The following is a 22,212-nucleotide window of genomic DNA, read 5'->3' on the forward strand; positions in this document are numbered from 1 at the left end:
TGGATTGGCACAAAGTAATTTTGAGGTGGTGTGGTTGCAAATCGATTACATCAACCCTCTGTACTTTATTCTTTTGACCTCAAGAGGATGGAAGACAAAGTTGATCTCAGCGGTATTTGAATTCAGAAAAGGCGGCGAGCTGGCAGAAACGTTAGCACGCCGGGCAAAATGCGTAGCCGTATTTCGTCTGCCGTTACGTTCTGAGTTCAAATTCCGCCGAAGTCGACTTTGCCTTTCATCCTTTCGAGGTCAATAAATTAAATACCAGTTACGCACTGGGGTCGATGTAATCGACTTAATCCGTTTGTCCCCTCTGTGTTTAGCCCCTTGTGGGTAGTAAAGAAATATGTATTTGAATTCAGAAAGTAAAGAGCCAGACGAAACTTCGCTAAACAATGTGTCCGGCGCGCTAATGGTTCTGCTTGCTTGCCGCCCTATTAAAAATTAGGTTATTACGGTTTCGGTGTTTTTGATCCATAGATCAACTCAACCAGCTGAGTTGGGGTTAAGCAACAACAAAGAAACGAGAAACATTGGTGTGTTCAGATGAGAGATAAACATTATTGTGAGCTCTATGTTAGACAGAGAAAAAGAAAAGTCTGTTTTTTACGACAAATAATTCGCCTCAAAACAGTTTCTGTTTCTTCTTACAACATCTCAACATACATCGATTCATTAAGTTACAAACGAGATTAAATAGAGAGTCAAGGGAACCTCTACGCAATTGCTAAGTGAAGTTTCAGAACTTTCAATGAAATGAAATAACACTTGTAACCATTACTCTTCAATCGGCAATTTTGGGAACTTGTAACTTTGACTATTAACTTAATAATACCTATAACAGGATAAATATCAGATAATGAATTGTCCAGAGCCTACAAATTATAATCGCAGTCCATATGAATTGGTTCACATTTAGCTATATAGCAAGGAATTCTAATCGCAAACATTCATCTATTTAGAGGCTATCTAGGACTACATTATCTGCCTTTTCCTTTTAGAAGATAGTGTATTTGGCTGCTAACAGGTCGAGTGATCACGCAAGGGCTCCTTGTTGACTTTCTAGGCACATTAAAATTACTATACAACCATCCCGAAATCAATTTGTCTTTCATCATTCCGAGTTTCTCTCTTGTGATCCATTATAATTCAATACTAGAAAACGTATTACTTCGTATAAACCTATCAGTACTTGAGTGGTACTTTATGTTATCGACCGAGATCGATAAAATAATGCACCAGTCAAGTATACCCATCACTGCAGAGTATAATCAATAAAATCAACACCAACCACGCCAACAATGTACGGTTTTGTACAAGATTGCCACAAAACCTGATTAATGTATAGGAATTTTGTTTTTGTTTACACCGTTATTGCGCATGCGTAATCGTTACCCAAACTCTTCGCGTAAGTTTCAGTTTATAAATATTTATTTCTCGCCAGATTTTGTTTGGAATATTTATATTTCCTGCTCGAATAAGCTAGGATGATAATATAGTGGCAGCCGAATGAAATTATCTATGTTAATTTTTGCATATATGTATATAAACTATAACATATTATGCTTACATTCCATTATTATTCACGATGTATATTACTAATTTATAATTAAACATTTCTTTTGTTTAAATTATTTATTGAACTATTATACTCTTAGCATAAAGATATAACTATTTTTGTTTTACAAAATCACTGTTTGATGCTTTATTTGAGTAAACCGCGGGATCTGTGAAAGCTAGTGGATGATCAGTATTTATATTTACAAGCAGCTTGCACTATGTGGAATTCAGTAGTTCCATCATCAACTGCTGAATTATATGACAACAATCGCTAACCTACGAACATCATCGCTTCTCCAACAGTGTCGAGCAGCGTCGATGCAATTAGGGAATGCCCTGATTCTTTCGGCTCGCACGTTTTCCCCTCTTCAACATTCATGCAGTCACCACAAACAATATGTTGTAAATTCTCTAACCATGCATCAACTATTTGTTATACTATTTTCGTTGAGGGTTGTTCCTAGTTCACTTCGGTTTTTCACTCACACGCCTCTATCATTTCCTTGGCAATTAGTGAGTATAAAAATGATATAGAAGTGGGGAAATTTACCGTCAACGGGCTGGAGTTACAACCAGATGATATCTCCAAGCAGTTTAAATGCATACGTTTCCGACATCCTGAAAAGTGGTCATCAGAAGGGCACCCAGGAATCATGACCTGGATGCAGCACCTTGATGTTAAGGGCCGAAATACATGCCTGAGACGGGTTTCTTCTCTGAAGACTTGCTGTTCAGCTCTTTTGAGGGTTTCTTACCACTTTAAACTATATATTTATTATCACCAGAAAACATCGCTCTGACAAATAGATTTGCTTGAAACATTAAACCTTCTCCTCTACATCAACTTTGAACTATTTCATAAAATATTTCCTCTCCCTTATTAAAATTGTCTCCAGGGAAATTAACCCCACTTTTTAAAAAATTTCTAACTCCATACACTCCGTATTTTTATGTAAGAAAGATTGCAATGGTTGTAACTTTAATGTTCTTTTCAATGGTATTCGAAGCGTTAGAAAATTTAATATACACACACAAACCGCATTACAATTTAAGCACGAGAAATTGATATAGGAATTAATTTTTTTTAGTATATGAATTGATTATTACATATATAATACATTGTATTTGAATAGTGCTATTCTGTATAGATCCAAATTAGGCGAACTGTATAATATAATATTGTCAAACTCCTTGTTTTAAAACTAGTTTCGAATGATAGTTATCTTTTCCCTTTGTGAATTTTGTCATCATTCTAATTTCTAAATGAATATAAATTGTATAGTTATCTCCCTTATGTCATTGGTCAATATGTTCTCTGTACTCATCTACCCTTCAACTCTTACATATGTACTGTACATTCTTGTGTACAGAATACACTATGCTGATTCGCTCTAACAAACCAAAACATGTCCTTCTTTGTCACTTGCTTGCAAAGATAATACTGTCATAAGCATATTAATTAATTTGAGAAACTAATTAAAAATGTCTTGCGATTATCCCCCTTCTCTTTGAGACCTACGGAGGACTGCTGCTAAGTTTTTCTTTCTCCAAATAAGAGGGCAACTTCAATTAATGGAGAATTTTCGTGTGTGCAGCATTCACTACATTAGATATCATGTTAATAAAGGTAGAAATCACAAAGAGATGATACATTGTCAACCACTGTAAAGTTAATTTCTTGAGTCTGTTTTTCTTTCTGTCCTATAAACGATTACATGTCACTCCATTTGTGCTACATATAGTCCTGGGAAAGGCATTGACAGTACAACTTTTCATTTCCTTTTCTGAAAAAAGAGAAAAATCAGGCTTATATAAGAAGCAAGCATTCTCTCAAGTGAGGCTATTTGAGTTTGTCATGCAATTAATTATAGTTGGAGTGACATGGACTATAAGTTAAGGGAGCACTGTAGAGTGGACACTTTGGTCCATTCTAGAGTGCATCTCTAGTCCTTGTGGAATAATAAAATGCATCCAGTTCAAGTGGTTTGTGATCTGAAGGACATACAGCTTTTAAAAAGAAAATCACTCTACAGACACAAAAACAATAAAAAAAAAACTTTGTTGACATATATAGGGTTAAAATAGGGTGGCTGTCTGGGAACAACTTGCTATATGTGAGAACCCTCAACCATAATCAAATGTCTATGCAAATTTTCTTTCAGATACAGAAAACTAATTTTCAAACAATTCACTCATCACTGGAAACTCCCCTCTGACACTGAAAAGGTTTGGAAATGTTACAATATGAGGTTACTGAATGAAGAGATTACCAGGGTAGACAACTGGGGGACCAGCTATTGAAGTTGATAGCTAGATGGTCAAAATTTTTATTAAAGATAAGGAAATAGTTGGGCCATTAAGAAGAGAATTGTTGAAATGCTGGAAATATTTGAAGTCAGACTACTGACTTGCATAGCAAACAGGGAGGTTTCATACCAAATGACTAATGTGATAGTATCTTTGTCCACTGCTGTAAGGGCAAATGTCATACCCTAAAAAGAAGCAATTACAAAAGCCACAAACTGATGAACCAAGTTATAAAAGTAACAGGTGTTATAGTACAACTGATTAGAGAGAGAACTAACTTATGAGGTGTAGCTTGGGCTTGTATCAAAATGGGGGACCACTGATGCATTCTTCACAGTGAAACAGCTAAAGGAGATGTCCTTAGCATTTGTTGACCTAGAGAAAACCTTTGACTGAGTATCATACTTTGTAGTCTAGTGGTTGTTGAAAAAACTAGGTTATGATGAATTCCTTATGAGAACTGTGCAAGTCATGAACAGAGATGTTGTCAACAGGTCAGAGTTGGCAATGAGTTCAACAAAGAGGTTAGGATGTGGGTAGATGTCCATCAGAGATCCAGTTTCTCTGTTGTTGTTCTCCAGGCTTTAATAGATGAATATAAAGTCAATTGTCCTTGGAAATTCCTGAATGCCAGTAACCTAGGTCTCAAAGCCAAATCTGTTGCATATTTAGGGTAGAAATTCCAAATCCAGGTACAAACCTAAAATTGAGAGGCCTTGAAGTAAACATAGCAACTGCAAAAAATCTTGAGCAGAAGGGGAAAAAGACAGGACTCTGTTAGCATCTGAAAAGTGGCTATGTTTGATATGCAAAAAAAGGAGTGAGTAAGAATTCCATATAGTGTACCTAATGTAAACTTTAGGTGCACAGGCAGGCTAACAGGAGAGGAAAATATTGTATACCTGAATGCACAATTAACTAAGAATACCTGCAATAAAGATTCTTTCAAATGTTTTGAATGCTCCATAGATGTTGTTAATAGCTTTTGTTACCTAGATGACCTAATTAGCATAGGAAAAAGCATTGGAAGCTATTAACAATGGTATTTTCTCTCAGAGTGAAGGACATATATTATTCTTGTGCATGAAATGCAGTGTTGCATGGTGGGGAAATATTGACATTAAATGCAGAGGATATTCTTTTAATTGTTTCAGTCATTTGACTGTGGCCATACTGGAGTGCCATCTTTAGTCGAACAAATCGACCCCAGGACTTTGTAAGCCTAGTACTTATTCTATTCCTGAACTGCTAAGTTATGGTGACGTAAACACACCAACAAGTGATGGTGGGAGGACAAACACAAAGATATACATACATATATATATATATATATATATATATAAACTAATAAGGGTGAGAAAATTGGATACTAATTTAATAGTACATCCATTTAACACCAAGTGGCTTAGTGCATCAAAAATAAAATGTATAAAATATATATATATCTATATATACGGTGGGCTTCTTTCAGTTTCCGTCTCCCAAATCCACTCACAAGGCTTTGGTTGGTCCGAGGCTATAGTAGAAGGCACTTGCCCAATGTGCCACACAGTGGGACTGAAACTGGTTGACAAGCAAGTTACTTACTACACAGCCACTCCTGTGAAGGTTTAAAAGAAATGAAATCAGCATACTTGGCTGGATATGTGCTGTTCATGTGCATGAATGACAAAGCACAGATGAGCTAAGAGCAAAAAAGGTAGTATACAAAAGAGGAGACTATTGGTACAAACATGATGTTTGTGGTGAGTGACAGTTGGTTAAAGAAGTGGCAAACAGTTCAAGTAGAAAGCATTTCTTGCAGAAAAGGAAGATATAGGAGGAAATGGTGAATGAAGATGACAACAGACCATGAAAAGTAGTAAGAGACTCTGCTGGAAAAGGCCCATCTAATCCTTGCAAAAATGGATAAAGAGACATATAAATAACAATAAATTTCCGTTTGTTTTAGCTAAAACTTTGGTTTATAACTACATTAAATTGATTGAGATTTAAAGGTTGGACTTTGTGCTGTTTCTTGCATTGTTGTCAAACTTAAATTGAAGCAGAAGGCTATGTGAGAAATTATTCCCCTTTTATTATTTCTAGGTTAAATTAATTTGAAGATCCATTAGTTGTCTATAAAAAAATGGCACACTACAAAGGCGCTGCATCAGAAGCTGGAAGAGCTTTCAGTTTGATGAAGAAACGCCAGAAAGAACATCAAGAGCTGGAAGCAAAAAAGAAAAAAATTGAAGAGGAATTAAAAATTGGTAGCATTCAGAACAAATTTGCAGCTCATTATGATGCCGTTGAACAGCAACTCAAATCAAATACTATTGGTAAGTTGTATCTTATATTTTCAAAACTGGATAATTTTTAACAATTTGAAATGAATATGAAATGATTTGGAATATTTGTGTGTTTGCATTTAAATTCTTGGCACAACCTAATGTTATTTTCTTTTTTTTTTATTGAGTCTTCTTAAACAAACCCACAAATATGAAGACAACCTAAATAATACATTCAGTTAACAGCATTTACCTTAAAACACTGCATACAAGGGGAGGTCTCTACTTGGTTGCTCAGCTTACTGGAATTACCAGCTACATCTCCCTCAACTCGAAAGACACATTGGACAAAGTGGTCCTAGATGCACAAAAATTGGTATAGTCCTGACTAAAAAGTTTTTTTTTATCATAGGTCAATTCAAACCAGGTTAAAGTTTTTGATCATAGATCAACTCAAACCAGGTTAAAGAACATATTGAAATCTTACCTTCTTAAGTAGTTTCCAGTAGGAATTCCCAAGTGTCAAATCTATACATGATATCCCTTTTTATGTGATACACCACTCCACTCTAGAAAACTTTGATCAAAACAGTATTATCATATTAGACTGCAAACATCTGTAAAGCATGACTGTAATTAGAACAGTCTCTTTTATAATATCTTTTTAATAATATCAATGATTTCTTGCTTTAGTGCAGACTCAAGAAATTTGTCAATTTCCACAAATTGTCCTGATGCTACTTTTTTCTAATCTTATTTCATTTTCAAACAAGACTATTTCAAGAGGTGATGCATTTCACAGTTTGCATAGCATTAAACTAATAAAAAACACCTATTGCTGTTGGTGGTGGTTTCAAAGGTTGTGTTCTTATAATGCTAAAATTATGTGCTCAGTTTCCAAGTAAAACTGCTTTCATTTACATTGCTAAAACTCTAATTTTCTTCAATATTAAAAATTTGAAAATGTATGTCTATAACCATAATCATTAAAAAAAAAAAAACTTTTGAATTACATTAATATATTTTCCACTATATTAGTAAGCAAATTCTGACACACAATTTGCTAAAATTTATACTTTAGTTCACATGCAACAGATTTACTTGTGTAATGATCTTCTTCTACTTATAAGTCATTTATTCTTATACTGACATCCTTCGTTGTTCTCATCAAAAGGGTTGGTTACTCTGGATGAAATGAAAGCAAAGCAAGAAGATGTGGTAAAACAACGTGAAAAGCAACTTGCCAAAAAAGATGCTGAAGCTCGGCAGTATGCAAAGCAACAGGAAGAGAAAAGACGGTATGAGAAAATGAAGGTATGTAAGAGGGACTATGGGAGAAAGAATAGGAAGTTTCACTTAATATTTCATCCTTTGCCATGAGGAAAGCTTTGGTGGTTAGAGGTGTTGGACTGAGAGAGGCAAGAGAGTTTATAAATGATAGGAAAGCTTGGAGAGTGTTTGTGGATGGATGAGTGAATTGATGTTGCTCAAAGGGGTACGGAACCAGCAAGATATAGCGGGGGTAAACCAGCATATGCTGTCGTTCCTTGCTGCTGATATTTGGGGTTGCTTTCTATGCCTTGACTCAAGCATAGGGCAGGGCTCGCCTCTTTGAGCTAGAAAATGAATGAAATGCCTAGTGTGTTTCTTGTTGTGGCTACCCCCTCCTATGGGGGAATGGGCCTTGGTAAATAAAAACAAAAACATTGGTTTTAAGTAAGGAAGTACTTCTGTTTGTTTGTGTTTTTTTCTATTTGTCACTTGCATCTTTTTGTTTTCATGTTAACTTTACTGAGATGGGTTTTTTCAAATTTGAAGCCTATTATTACGTAGTTCACATCGTGAATAGATTAATTGAATTTCTCATTATTTTCTTGAAAAGCTGGAGAAAGTGTTAGATTGATCAAAAGGAAAAAACAAGGGGGACAACTTGTATCATACAGTTCGGATATCTCTCTCTATATAAATGGCAGTTTGTCCGTCTGTGTGTCTGTCAGGTTATACCTTCACCCTGACCACGGCTTTCAACCGATTCTGATGAAACTTGACACACACATAGCCCAATGTCATAATTCAAAACTAACGCAGCAAAAATTTTTAAATGTTCCCCCAGTTCTGAAAAAAGATCGATAAATTCGACATGGGGTCGAGAATCTAAGCTTTTTATATGCAACACATTTTCTGTTGTAGTTTTTGCAACTTGCAATCGATTTTCACCAAACTCATGGTTATGTTACCCTAAGAAACTTAATTCTGACGTTAGTTTTCCATGCAATACCTTACCATCAGAAATATCGATAAAATCGTGCCATTTTGGGAAATCGCGTTTTCGCCCAAAGGGACATCTAGGAACATCGTATACACAGAGGACATTGCAACCTACACATGCGCCTTTGTTCCCTAGAGGGAAAGGACTAGATTGGGATTAGTCGTTGCCTACTAGGGGCTCTTACATACCCGGGCAACGCCGGGCTATGCTGCTAGTTTGGTATAAAAGTATGATGATTAATGAACCCCAGTTTAACCTTTTAGCATTCAGATTATTCTATCAAATGTAACACTTATGTATTCACATTGTTTTGAATTGATTATGCATAATCTTGTGGCTTCAAAATTTTGATGGTGTGATTGTTATTTTTAGAATGACGTTTTTGGGTAGGTGTGAGAAACTGGATCTAGCTAGTTTGAAGTAAAACAATGAATATTTGGGCTAGGTATGGTCAGTTCTAATGCTAATGGGTTAATCCTTTGTATCTGAGAAACCTGTAGGAAAATAAATCAGTTCTACATTGGTATCATAAGCAAGAGAGGGAGGAGCTGTCCCTAAGTATGCTTAATATCAGGATAAGTTTCATCTCCATGAACTTACAAAAGCTATGAACATCATCGTCATCATCATTGCTGTCTTAATATCCACATTTTCATGCTTGGATAGATTGGATGAAATTTGTTGCAGCAGATTTCCAAGTAAGGTGATATTTCCTCTTGGTTAGACATATTTTCACAAAAGATTGCATGTATGACTGCGACACTTATTTACCACTGTCATGCAATGTCAAGAAAAAGAGACACAAATACATGCATACCTCCATGTATGCATTCACTCATGCATAAAATACATACACACACACACACACATATATATATAATACAAAGAGAGTTAGAGGTTGTGAATCCAACCAACTAAGGGACAATATCTATCCAATATATTGCTGGTAGAATACCCAATTATTAATATCTTTATATATTAATATATTTTATATGTAAAGCATAATATAGTATACATGTATGTATATTCTTGTAATTGTCATTTTAGTAAATAAATAAATAAGTTGACATAATATAATGTTTAAAAGTTGATGAACCACCTATTGATCCCCCTCCATTTTCTTATTGCTCTCTCTCTCTCTCTCTATATATATATATATATGCATTATGTGTGTTTGTGTGTATGTACATATATCTATATATATATATATATATATATATGTGATGATGATGATGATATATATATATATATGAAGGATTTCTTTTAGTTTCCATTATCTACCATATCCACTCACTAAGCATTGTTTTTGCCCAAGGCTACAGTAGAAGCAGTACTTGCCCAAGGTATCATACAGTGTAACTCTACCTAAAGCCATTTAGTTGGGAAGTGAATTTCTCAAGCACGCAGCCATGCCTTTGGCTATATATAACATATTAAGTGCATTACAAAAGATAATATAAAGAAAAGCATTTTCAAGATAATGATATCCGCTTTGACGATAAAACACTATGAGTGTTTTTTTTCTAAAAAGTCAAGTCATTGTATGGAAAAGTATTTATCTTCCTTCAAATGTGGCTTTAATTCTTTGAAAATGTTAAGTCATCTGCATTATCATCGTCTTAACGTCTATTTTTCCATGCTCACATGGGTTGGACAGAATTTGTTGAGCCAGATTTTCTGTGGCTGAATCCCCTTCATGTTACCAACTCTCACTTGTTCCTAAGGTAATGTTTTCCTGTGACCAGAGATGTTTTTACTGAAGATTGGAAACAAAGATCACTGCTTGATGATGACGGCGACGACGATTTTCATTTTGGTTTGTTATAATCTGTGTATCTCCCGTGCTCTGATGAAGCAGCTATTTTATTTTTGCACATTTCAGAGAGCAGCTTTGTCATTTGACCCTGATGAAGGTGATGATGAAGATATATCTGACTTGGAGGAAGAACTCCCAGAAATTGATTTCACAACAGGGAAATTGAAAAGAAAACGTCTTGGAAAGAATCCTGATGTTGACACAAGCTTTTTACCTGACCGTGATCGAGAAGAAGAAGAGAACAAGTTGAGGTGAGTCGATTTTTCTTACTCCAGTTTTTACTTGATTTTTACATATTTAATAATTTGCAATATTTTTTTATCATATATATATATATATGTGTGTGTGTGTGGAGGCACGTGGCTTAGTGGTTAGGGTGTTGAACTCAAGATTGTAAAGTTGAGGTTTCAATTCCTGGACCAGGCAATGCATTGTGTTCTTGAGCAAAACACTTCATTTCAGGTTGCTCCAATCCACTCAGCTGGCAAAAATAAGTAATCCAGCGACAGACCAGCATTCTGTCCAGGTGGGGAATTTCTATGCCACTGAAACCGGGAAATTGGCCCTTATGAGCCTGGCATGGCTTAAGAAGGATCATATATATCCCTCTCTCTTTCGGAGAGGCACTGAGCAGCTATACGCACACATACACACATGGCAGTAACTCCCGCCTACCGAATTCAATCACAAAGCTCCGGTCGGCTCAGGGCTATAGCGGAAGACACCTACCCAAAGTGCCACGCAGTGGGACTGAACCCGAAAACATGTAGTTAGGAAGCAAGCTCCCTAACCACACAGCCATGCCCATATATATATATATAACGGGAAGCTTTATGAAAATAAACAAAAGACGAAGGCAGGTGGAAAACAAACGAACAATTGTATTAGTATGGCGCTCTGGAAATATAAATAAAACAAGTCTTTAACGTTTCGAGCCTACGCTCTTCAACAGAAAGATACACAGAGAGAGAAAAACACAGAAAGAAGGAGAGAAAAAAAATGCGTGCAGTAGCTAACGAATCAACATGGCGATCTGATTTCGGCCAGAGGTCAAAGATCAAACATGAGACGCGAGAGCGAAATAAGGGGAGATAATAGGGTTGATAAAAGGGTTGAGGGACCAGATATATCACATGTATACAAATTGAATTAATATGCATATATTTATATATGCATTTTTGTATGCATATCATTTATATACATACCATATATATTTATATATATATATATATATGTACCATGTTTTATTAATTTTTATTCTTTCTGTTATAGGGAACAGCTTCGTCAAGAATGGGTTGCTAAACAAGAAAAAATTAAAAACGAAGAGATTGAAATTACTTACAGTTACTGGGATGGTTCTGGTCATCGCCGACAAGTGAAAATGAAGAAAGGCAACAGTATACAGCAGTTCCTGCAACGGTGTTTGGAGAATTTACGTAAAGAGTTCAATGATTTGAAATCTATCACAGTCGATCAGTTGATGTACGTCAAAGAAGACTTAATCATCCCACATCATTACACATTTTATGATTTCATTGTGACAAAAGCTCGGGGCAAAAGTGGACCCCTCTTCAATTTTGATGTGCATGAAGATATCCGTTTGATCAATGATGCCACTGTGGAGAAAGATGAATCACATGCTGGCAAAGTTTGCTTGCGTAGCTGGTATGAAAGGAATAAGCATATATTCCCAGCATGTCGATGGGAACCATATGACCCTGAGAAGAAATGGGACCAATATACTGTTTCTGATAAAAATGCTGCAAGGATTACAGTAAAATGAACTCTTGTTTCTTGCATAGATTTAATATCGCATGTCTCTTTGATCTTTAAAATTATTTTATACATGTGAACTTGTCTGTTTATTTATTCTTGTATCATAAGCACAAGTATGGCTAAGAAGCTTACTTCTCAACCATATGGTTTCAGGTTTAATTTCACTGCATAGCACCATGGGCAGGTGTTTTCTACTATAGCCCCAGGCTAAACAAAACCTTGTAAGTAGATTTAGTAGATGAAAATTGAAAGAAGCCCATCATGTTTGTATTTGTATATGTGTGTATATACATCCATATACATATGTACATATATACATTATATATATACATATATATATATATGTAAATAACATGAAGGTGGAAATAGCACAGAAGTAAGTCTAACACATTTTATTTAAGAGAGAATTTAATAAAAAGGATTTTAAGAAATTATATAAAGAAAATATTACTGGTTTCAAAGAATTTCATCTTATCAAATGTCAGTGAAAATTTATAAGAATATAAATTTTTACTGATATTTGCTAAGATGAAATTCTTTGAAACCGGTAATAGTTTCTTTATATAATATTTTAAAATCATTTTTATTAAATTCCCTCTTGAACTTACTTCTGTGCTATTTCCATCTCCATCTTTTATATATAAAAATTGGATTTATATAGATCTCTAATCTTTTTTCAACTATATATATATATATATATATATTATATATATATATCATCATCATCATCATTTAACGTATGTTGTCAGTGCTGGCATGGGTTGGATGGTTTGACCAGTGCTGGCATACTGGAAAGCTGCACTAGTCTCCAGTCTGATTTGGCATGGTTTTCTACTGCTGGACGCTCATCCTAATGCCAACCACTCTCAGAGTGTAATGAATGCTTTTACGTTTTACTGGCACAGGTGCCATTTGTGTGATACTGGGGTGCTTTTACATGTCACTGGCATGGGCACCAATTTGTGTGACACCAGTATCTGCCACAACTGCAATTTCACTCGGCTTGATGGGTCTTCATCTCAAGCACGACATAATGCCAAAGGTCTCGGTCATTGCCTCTGTGAGGCCCAACACTCGAAAGGAACTCAGCCACTTTGGCTCCATGAGGTCCAATGCTTGAAAATACACACACACACACACACACCACACACACACACACACATATGTATATGTATATATATATATATATATATGTATATATATATATATATATATATATATATATATATATATATATATATTATATATATATATATAAACCATAAAAAGTCAAGAGGTATGAGAGATGAATATATTTATTTAATGAAAAACAGACGTCCAGTGATGGATAAACTATTTGGCATCCTTAGGGTTATGGCCATTTCACAGCCTTCTTTGTATAATAATAATAATTTCATTGTGGGATAAAAAATATATTCACATATTAGCATTAATATGCGTGCTATGCATTATACAATGCAATTGTAAATTCACAAATCAATACAAATAAAGAAAACCAGCTCATCAGATCACCAGAACATCATGAGAACATCAACAGTTCAATTCTAAGTATACATATAAAATTTTCTCTTTTTGTGCGTGTTTGTATGTGTGTGTGTGTGTGTGTATTGTTCCATCACTGCTTGACAAACCAGTGATGGTGTGTTTAATGTCCCTGTAACTTAGCAATTCAGCAAAAGAGACTGATAGAATAAGTACTAAGACTTAAAAATAAGTCCTGGGGTTGATATATATATGACTTCTTTTAATTTCTTGGTGGGTATTTGTTTTATTTCATTCATTGATGTAAGAAAAATTCATAGTTTTACCCTCTTAGTTCTGACAGAGGGAAGCTTTAAGAGGAAAAAAATAACAGATGCTATTATATAGTATAGGATATCATCATCATCATTATTTAACAGTTGTTTCCATACTGGCATTGGTTGGATGGTTCAGCAAGAGTGGTGATCCAGAGGACTGCAGCAAACTCGAATGTTTACTTTGACATGATTTCTTTAGCCTGATGCCCTTCCTAATACCAACTATACAGAGTACAAGTGGAGGCGCAATGGCCCAGTGGTTAGGGCAGCGGACTCGCGGTCGTAGGATCGTGGTTTCGGTTCCCAGACCGGGCGTTGTGAGTGTTTATTGAGCGAAAACACCTAAAGCTCCACGAGGCTCCGGCAGGGATGGTGGTGATCCCTGCTGTACTCTTTCACCGCAACTTTCTCTCACTCTTACTTCCTGTTTCTGTTATACCTGTATTTCAAAGGGCCGGCCTTGTCACTCTCTGTGTCACGCTGAATATCCCCGAGAACTACGTTAAGGGTACACGTGTCTGTGGAGTGCTCAGCCACTTACGCGTTAATTTCACGAGCAGGCTGTTCCGTTGATCGGATCAACCGGAACCCTCATCGTTGTAACCGACGGAGTGCTTTCATCCATACAGAGTACTGGATACTTTTTACATGGCACCAGCACCAATGTGGTCACCAAATAACTCGCAAGACAAGATTCGTTAAGTGAGTATGGTCTAAGACTGAGGGAGGTGGTTTCTATGCCAAAGTGTTGCAAAGTTGAAGTATGATAGAGGGACAGTAACAAGTGTCTTGCTATAGGGGAGATACATAGTCACCATAGTTGGGAAAAGGATAAGATGTTGGTGAAGATGTGCCAGGGCATACCATCAAGGTACAGGAAGGTAAATATAAATGATACAGAGAATTGGACAGGGTGAGTGGGTAGGTAAGAAAGTTCACAAAATGTTGCTCTCATTATTATCATATCTGTTTCTTTATTACCCACAAGAGGGGACAGACAAACGGATTAAGTCGAGTACATCGACTCCAGTGCGTAACTGGTACTTAATTTATCGACCCTGAAAGGATGAAAGGCAAAGTCGACCTCGGCGGAATTTGAACTCAGAACGTAATAATAGACGAAATACGGCTACGCATTTCACCTGGCATGCTAACGGTTCTGCCAGCTCGCCCTCATTATTATCATATCGTTAACCATTCCATCTCATTATGTCCGTGTCCAACCCGCAGCTTCTTTTCTTTGTAAGGCCCTTGTGGCCAATTAAATGAATAAAAGAAAGTTCACAAAAGTGTGAAAGAAGAATGACAGATGGAAACAGAGGAATGCAATGGGAGGTGCACATGGGTGGCGACAGTTATGAATATCAGTTGGGAGGAAGGTGGAAGAAGTAGGTATTGGTCAGGTGGGGGAATAGGTGGCAGCACAGTTGCATTGAAGTGTTGGGGTAGAGTGCAAGAGTGATGACCCAGATTTTAGCTTGGCAGCATTACTAAGATATTGTCAACAAAAAAGGATTTGAAAGATAACCACTCTACACTATTCTTTCTTAATATCAGAGACAGCTACCATACCAGTTTTGTCAAGAAGGTTTGAAACATGGTAACCATGGTTTCATAGCTGTTAGTTGTGTCTGACAGAGGATTTGAAATACAATAAACCATGATACTATGGCTTAGTACCTATTTCTTTACTACCTACAAGGGGCTAAACACAGAGAGGACAAACAAGGACAGACAAAGGGATTAAGTCGATTATATCGACCCCAGTGCATAACTGGCACTTATTTAATCGACCCCGAAAGGTTGAAAGGCAAAGTTGACCTCAGCAGAATTTGAACTCAGAACGTAACGGCAGACGAAATACCGCTAAGCATTTCACCCGACGTGCTAACGTTTCTGCCAGCTCACCACTTTATGGCTTAGTACCATAACCACAGTGGAGTGATCAAGTGTATACTTCATTCTATAGCTTATCAGAGTCATCTTCATTTATAACACAAAGCACTAAAAGAGCCTTTACACAGTTACAAGATTTGCTAGAAATAGCAGCTAAATTTCCTTCTAGCTCCTCTCTATCAAAGCAGTGACCTCTCTTGTGATAGCTAAAACAAAGTAAAGAACTACCATTTTGAAAACAACAAAAAAGAAAAAATCATGGGATAATAATGTTCTCTCTCCAGGCCCCACCTTGACACCTCATCACAACTATCTTTATCCCTTTTTTTCAGTTCCTCCCAGATTATTCTCACTTTTTCCCCCTGCCTCTTTCACACAATAACTTTTTATCACCAAGCATAAAGCTATCTCTCTTTCTATTGTAGTCCTGCTCCCTCAAAGGAGATCTTTATCTTGAGAGCTACTAGGCAACCTCACTAGTGCTGGTGCCATGAAAAAGCATCCAGTATACTATGTAAAGTGATTGACACTAGGAAGGACATCCAGCCATAGAAGTCATGCCAAAGCAGACATTGGAGCTTGACATGTCAAATGGTATTAAACCATCCAGCCTATGCTAACATGGAAGACAGGTGTTAAAAGATGAGGACGAGATGAGACAGCAAAGTGTTGATAGATTTTCTGTGGTGTTACCTTTTATAGATTGGTACCCAATCCAAAAATACAGATTGAATTTTGGTTTACTTAACACCAATGAAACTATAGTGAAGCTTTGTTCTTTCATCTTTCTGGATCATGAAAAGAGTAAATTTATGTTTTTAATAATACTTTCTATGTATTCAATCATCATCAATTTACATTTGATTTTCCATGCTAGCATGGGTTAGAGAAGTCTCACAACATCTTCCCACTTGTCACATTCCTTCATCTTCTCATGCACTCAGCAAAAAAGCAAAGAGAAATAGCCATCCTTGCTGTGTATGTCATGTTCTTTTGACATGAATTTTACAGTTGGATGCCCTTCCTGTCAACAACTAGTTTACAGCATGGACTAGGTGCATATTATTATGTCCTCAACACAAAATAGGGTCTCTGGGACCATGATTAGAGAGCCTTCTCTACCCTAATGTTAGAATTACTGTCCTTATATGCAGCTTGTGGAGTCCATATCTCTTCCATGTTTTCCTTCAATTTATATAAATGGATGCCTTTCCTATTACAAAACACTTGACAGCATGAACTGGTTGCATTGTATTTTGATACAAGAACTAGTGTGGTGGTGTACAAAAAAAAAAAAAAAAAAAACTGGTTGCCTATTGGTGCAGACATGGGTGTGTGATTTAGAAGCTCGCTTTACAGTCCTAATGTGTGTGATTCCTTGAGCAAATTTTTTTTCTATAGCCCCCGGCCAAGCAATGCCTTGTGGGTGAATTTATTAGACAGAAACTGTGTGAAAACTCATTATATATATATATATAGGTGCAAGAGTGGCTGTGTGGTAAGTAGCTTGTTTATCAACCACATGGTTCCGGGTTCACGCCACTGCGTGGCACCTTGGGCAAGTGTCTTCTACTATAGCCCCGGGCCGACCAAAGCCTTGTGAGCGGTTAGGTAGACTGAAACTGAAAAGAAGCCCATCGTATATATATATATATGTGTGTGTGTGTGTGTGCGTGTTTGTCTATGTTTGTCCCCCCAACATCGCTTGAAAACTTATGATGGTGTGTTTACGTCCCTGTAACTTAGCGGTTCGGCAAAAAAAGAAACCGATAAAATAAGTACTAGGCTTCCAAAGAATAAGTCCTGGGGTCGATTTGATTGACTAAAGGCGGTGCTCCAGCATGGCCACAGTCACATGACTGAAACAAGTAAAAGAGTAAGAGTATATATTAGGCTTAATCCATCACCCTATTTAACACCACCATATAGGCTTTGGGTGCCTTTTGTAAAATTTACTCTTACAAACATTTAGACCAGGCCTTTGGTTTGGGGTTCATTTCTTTTCTCTTGCTGTTCTTGAAGACCTTTGAAAATAATGAATCGTGGGTACTGCCCTTCTCTTTTTAGTTAAAAAGCAATTGCTATTAATACATACAAAAATTTATATAATAATGTAAGAAAATGTTTAAAATTCTTATCTAGAGAAAATTAACTTAATAAATTTTACAATGATTTTATAAGATTTTATTAGATGGAAGGCTGATTTCAGACCTAGTTATTGTCCCATTTATATTGATTTCCCACGCCAGTGTAATGCTGATAATTCATAGAAGATATTTGACTGTTACATTTAGCAGATAGACTTAAAACATAGAGATTCCCTTGTTGTCATAAGTATGTAGTGCATGTGTAAAATAGGTTGAGTATGTATGTTCTTGACAACAGAAATATACTATCTGTGAAAATGAACAGAGATTTGAGTGTTTGCAAAAGGCAGTGCAGCTATAATGAAAACATGTAGATTAACCAGAGGTAGGGGAGTTAGTTAAATCCACTCTTGAAATGACAGATAACCTTGAACTGTGTTAACTTCCAAAATATCAGCACAGACTGACAAAAATATAAGCAATCAGGTTAGAGCAAAATTAACTGCAGTTTTAAACCATCTATTTTAAAGCGTTATATCTCTCAGCTCTGAAGAAATATTATTTCTTTATTGCCTACAAGGGGCTAAACATAGAGGGGACAAACAAGGACAGACAAAGGGATTAAGCCAATTAAGGAATTAATTTATCAACCCTGAAAGGATGAAAGGCAAAGTCGACCTCGGCGGAATTTGAACTCAGAACGTAACAGCAGACGAAATACCACTCAGCATTTCGCCCAGCATGCTAACGTGTCTGCCAGCTCAGCTCTGAAGAAATATTATTAATTAAAATAATACTTATAGCATTTCTAGCAATATATAAACATTTCTCTGAAGAAAAGTTATTAACTAAAATATTGGGTTGTCTGGAATGTTGATGCCGATTTTTAAAGGAAAGAAAAAGGTCAATAAATACATACCATTACATTTTTAATAAACCAAATATGAACCATTTTGTTGCACAATGCGTCCCCATCTTTCCTTTAACTTGAAAATATCCTCTTCCCAGAATTGAGGTGGTTTCATGGCAAAGAATTCATCAGGGTATCTTTTTACGTCGTCCAAGGAATTGAAATTTTTACCATTAAGACTATTCTGCAGAGACCTGAATAAGTGGAAATCCGAAGGAGCAATATCTGGTGAATATGGAGGGTAGGGTAACACATCCCAGCTGAGCTGCAGCAATTTTCGTCTGGTTCCCAAAGCATCAAGTGCCAGAAATGAACTTTCTTATCTTCCATTTTAAAGGGATACAGAATTAACACAGGTTATAGGAACATAAACCCTCTTCCATGAAAAGATAGCTAAAACTTTGCTCTAAATGGAAGTGTAGTCAAATCTTATTTTATGGACTCAACCATGTTCTAAAATAAGTCGAAATGTAAGCTACTATAAATCGGCATGAACTTTCCGGACAACCCAATACTAACCATTATAAACTAAACGCTTTTTCCAACAAGAAAGAAGTCTATTTATACTGATAACAGCATTCTGAAGTCCTGAAACTGATGATTTCTTCTATGACATTTTGCATTACTACTTGGTTGTTGAAGACTTTCTCTTGCAGGAGTATATTGAAATGCTTGAGTGAATGGTAGTTACTTTGTTTCATTTTCCTCTGCTCTATAATATTCATTCCTTTAGGCTTTCTGTCAGACAACTTTGTAGGCCTCGTCTTAACCTTCTTTGTAGTCCCTTATGTTACACAGTGGCCTCGAGCCTTGTTTGGGACAAAATTGTTAAAAAGTAAAAAAAAGTAGAAAAAAAAAAAAAAAAAGGCACAGGAGTGGCTGTGTGGTAAGTAGCTTGCTTACCAACCACATGGTTCCGGGTTCAGTCCCAATGTGTGGCACCTTGGGCAAGTGTCTTCTACTATAGCCTCGGGCCGACCAAAGCCTTGTGAGTGGATTTGGTAGACGGAAACTGAAAGAAGCCCATCGTATATATGTATATATATATATATATATATATATATGTGCGTGTGTGTTTGTGTGTCTGTGTTTGTGCCCCCCAACATCGCTTGACAACCGATGCTGGTGTGTTTACATCCCCGTAACTTAGCGGTTCGGCAAAAGAGACCGATAGAATAAGTACTGGGCTTACAAAGAATAAGTTCCGGGGTCGAGTTGCTCGATTAAAGGTGGTGCTCCAGCATGGCCGCAGTCAAATGACTGAAACCAGAAAAAGAGTAAAAGAGTATGTACCTAGGTGTTGTCATGTAAAAGAAATGGCTCCTTTGAATTAACCAATGCTGGAACATAATAGAGTTGCACTTGTTGGTACTTTTGTATCAATTTCTTGGCAATACTTCTCCACTGTTATGGTTCACTGGGGTTAAAGGAATGATAATGAATGATTCTATATGCCAGCTACCAAACAACAACCTGACAAATAGTAATATTAAACATAAATATTAAACAGTCTTATTTTTGTTTTTCCTAAGACAAATAATTGCAATATCTAGTTTTAATACAAAAGTGAGTTTTCCAATTGAACTTTGTTGAGATTGCAATGCCAAAATTTGGTTTTAACTCTTCCAAAATGTTCCAGATATAAATGATTGCATTTTTCTTCCTCCCCTATCTTGTTCAAGTATTAGAATGTTTGACCACTTTCAGTAGTTTACCAGTTACATAGAGACAATACCATTGGACTCCTTTGAGCACAACTGTTAATTTCACATTGTGAAAAGACAACAATTGGCAATAGTAATCAAGGCGACAGGACAACTGTCTTCCACTTGAAGTGTAAAGCATTGAGATCTTTCTGCGGATTTTAAGACATTATGGCATTCTTGAACAGCATTGAAATTTTGGTGTGTTTGTATTGTTTATGTATATATATAAGTGTGTGTGTGTGTATTTATGTATGTGTCTGTATATATATATATATATATATATATATATATATAATATATATATAATATATATATAATATATATATATATATATATATATATATATATATATTATATATATATATATAGTGAAGGCACATGGCTCAGTGGTTAGAGAGTCGAGCTTATGATTGTGAATTGTACCTGTGCCTCTTCCACATACACAAGCAAGTTTCCCTATTAACCTTCCTCTGATATTGCTGCACCTTTTATATGTCCAAAGCTTACACTGGGTGAATCTTATGAAGATTTTACTTATTCCTTTTCTACAGATTGAGCAGGATCATCTACCTGAAGGGATTTGTGATTTGTCTGCCGTCCTACTTACTAAGACTCTGGTTTTTGCTTGGTTAACTCTAAGGCCCTTTGACTCTAGGCCTTGCTTCCATTCCTGGAATTTCTTCTCTAGTTCTGATAGTGATTCTGCTATGAGGGCCAGGTCATCAGCATAGAGGAGCTCCCAGGGGTAGCCTGTCTTAAATTCCTGTTATTGCCTGGGGGCTTATGATGAACAAGAGGGGGCTGAGGACTGATCCTTGATGAACCCCTTCTTGTACCCTGAATACTTTGCTGTACTCATTGCCCACCCTCACCTTACTGGTAGCACCCCTGTACAAGGCTTGTACAGCTCTCACCAGCCACTTGTCTATCAGGGGACCCAGTCAAAGGTTTTCTCCTAGTGAACAAAAGCCAAGTACAGAAGTTTATCATTGATTAGGTATTTCTTGTGCAGTTGCCTTACCAGAAATATAGCATCAATGCTGCTTCTACCTGGCACAAAACCAAACTGCATCTCATCTAGACTAACTCTCTCCCTAATTAGTTGGGTTATGACTTACAATATGGGTGACTAGACCATAAATCACACTGCCAGATATTTTAAGCATCTCAGCAGTGATTCCTGATGAGCCAGGGGCCTTCCCTGTTTTCATATCCATAACTGCTTTATATCTATCAGGGTACAGTTCATTTGGGTAGCTGATGCCTCAATTGGGTCAACATTTGGCAGACTCTCCTCCTCCCATTCATTCTCCACATTCAGCAGCCTTTCATATTGGCATCACCAAGCCATTCTTTGCAGAATCATTAAAAGCAAGTGCACCATCATCCATGCAGATACATTTCTCTCCTATGACAACACAATTTTCTCTCACACACTGTCTTGCAATCTGAAATACTTCAGTTCTTTGGTCCGCATGTCGCTGAACAGAGGCAAACTTCTTTTCTGCTTCTTCCTTGGCTAGATATACCTGTCTCATAGCTTCCCTTCTGGCTATCTGATACAGTTCCCTGCTACCCTCACTCTTCCATGCTTTCCAGGCCTGTTTCTTTGTTCTAATGGCCCTGTCTACAGTATCGTTCAACCACAATGTTACCCTATGTCTGAAAGGGACTTTGCACCAGCCACAGATTTGGTCTGTGGTACTCAGTAAGCTATCCCACAGGAATTCTCAGTTGCCCTCTATGTCACAAGCCTGTAGCTCCTCCTCTCACTCATCAAATTTCTTAGTTAGGATGTCCCTAAATTTCTGACCAT

The 22,212-nt window shown here is 36.6% G+C and overlaps 1 protein-coding gene across 1 annotated transcript; it reads left to right on the forward strand.

The window, feature by feature from the left end:
* The first annotated feature begins 1,338 nt into the window (after positions 1–1,338).
* Positions 1,339–12,075, forward strand: LOC115211057 (protein FAM50A). The gene is made up of 5 exons (XM_029779938.2): positions 1,339–1,408; positions 5,956–6,188; positions 7,312–7,451; positions 10,289–10,473; positions 11,495–12,075. Exons 2-5 carry the CDS (start codon positions 5,996–5,998, stop codon positions 12,003–12,005), a joined length of 1,029 nt encoding a protein of 342 aa, XP_029635798.1. The 5' UTR covers positions 1,339–1,408; positions 5,956–5,995; the 3' UTR covers positions 12,006–12,075.
* Positions 12,076–22,212: the final 10,137 nt, after the last annotated feature.

Source organism: Octopus sinensis, linkage group LG4, assembly GCF_006345805.1.
Source record: "Octopus sinensis linkage group LG4, ASM634580v1, whole genome shotgun sequence".
Taxonomy (NCBI): domain Eukaryota; kingdom Metazoa; phylum Mollusca; class Cephalopoda; order Octopoda; family Octopodidae; genus Octopus; species Octopus sinensis.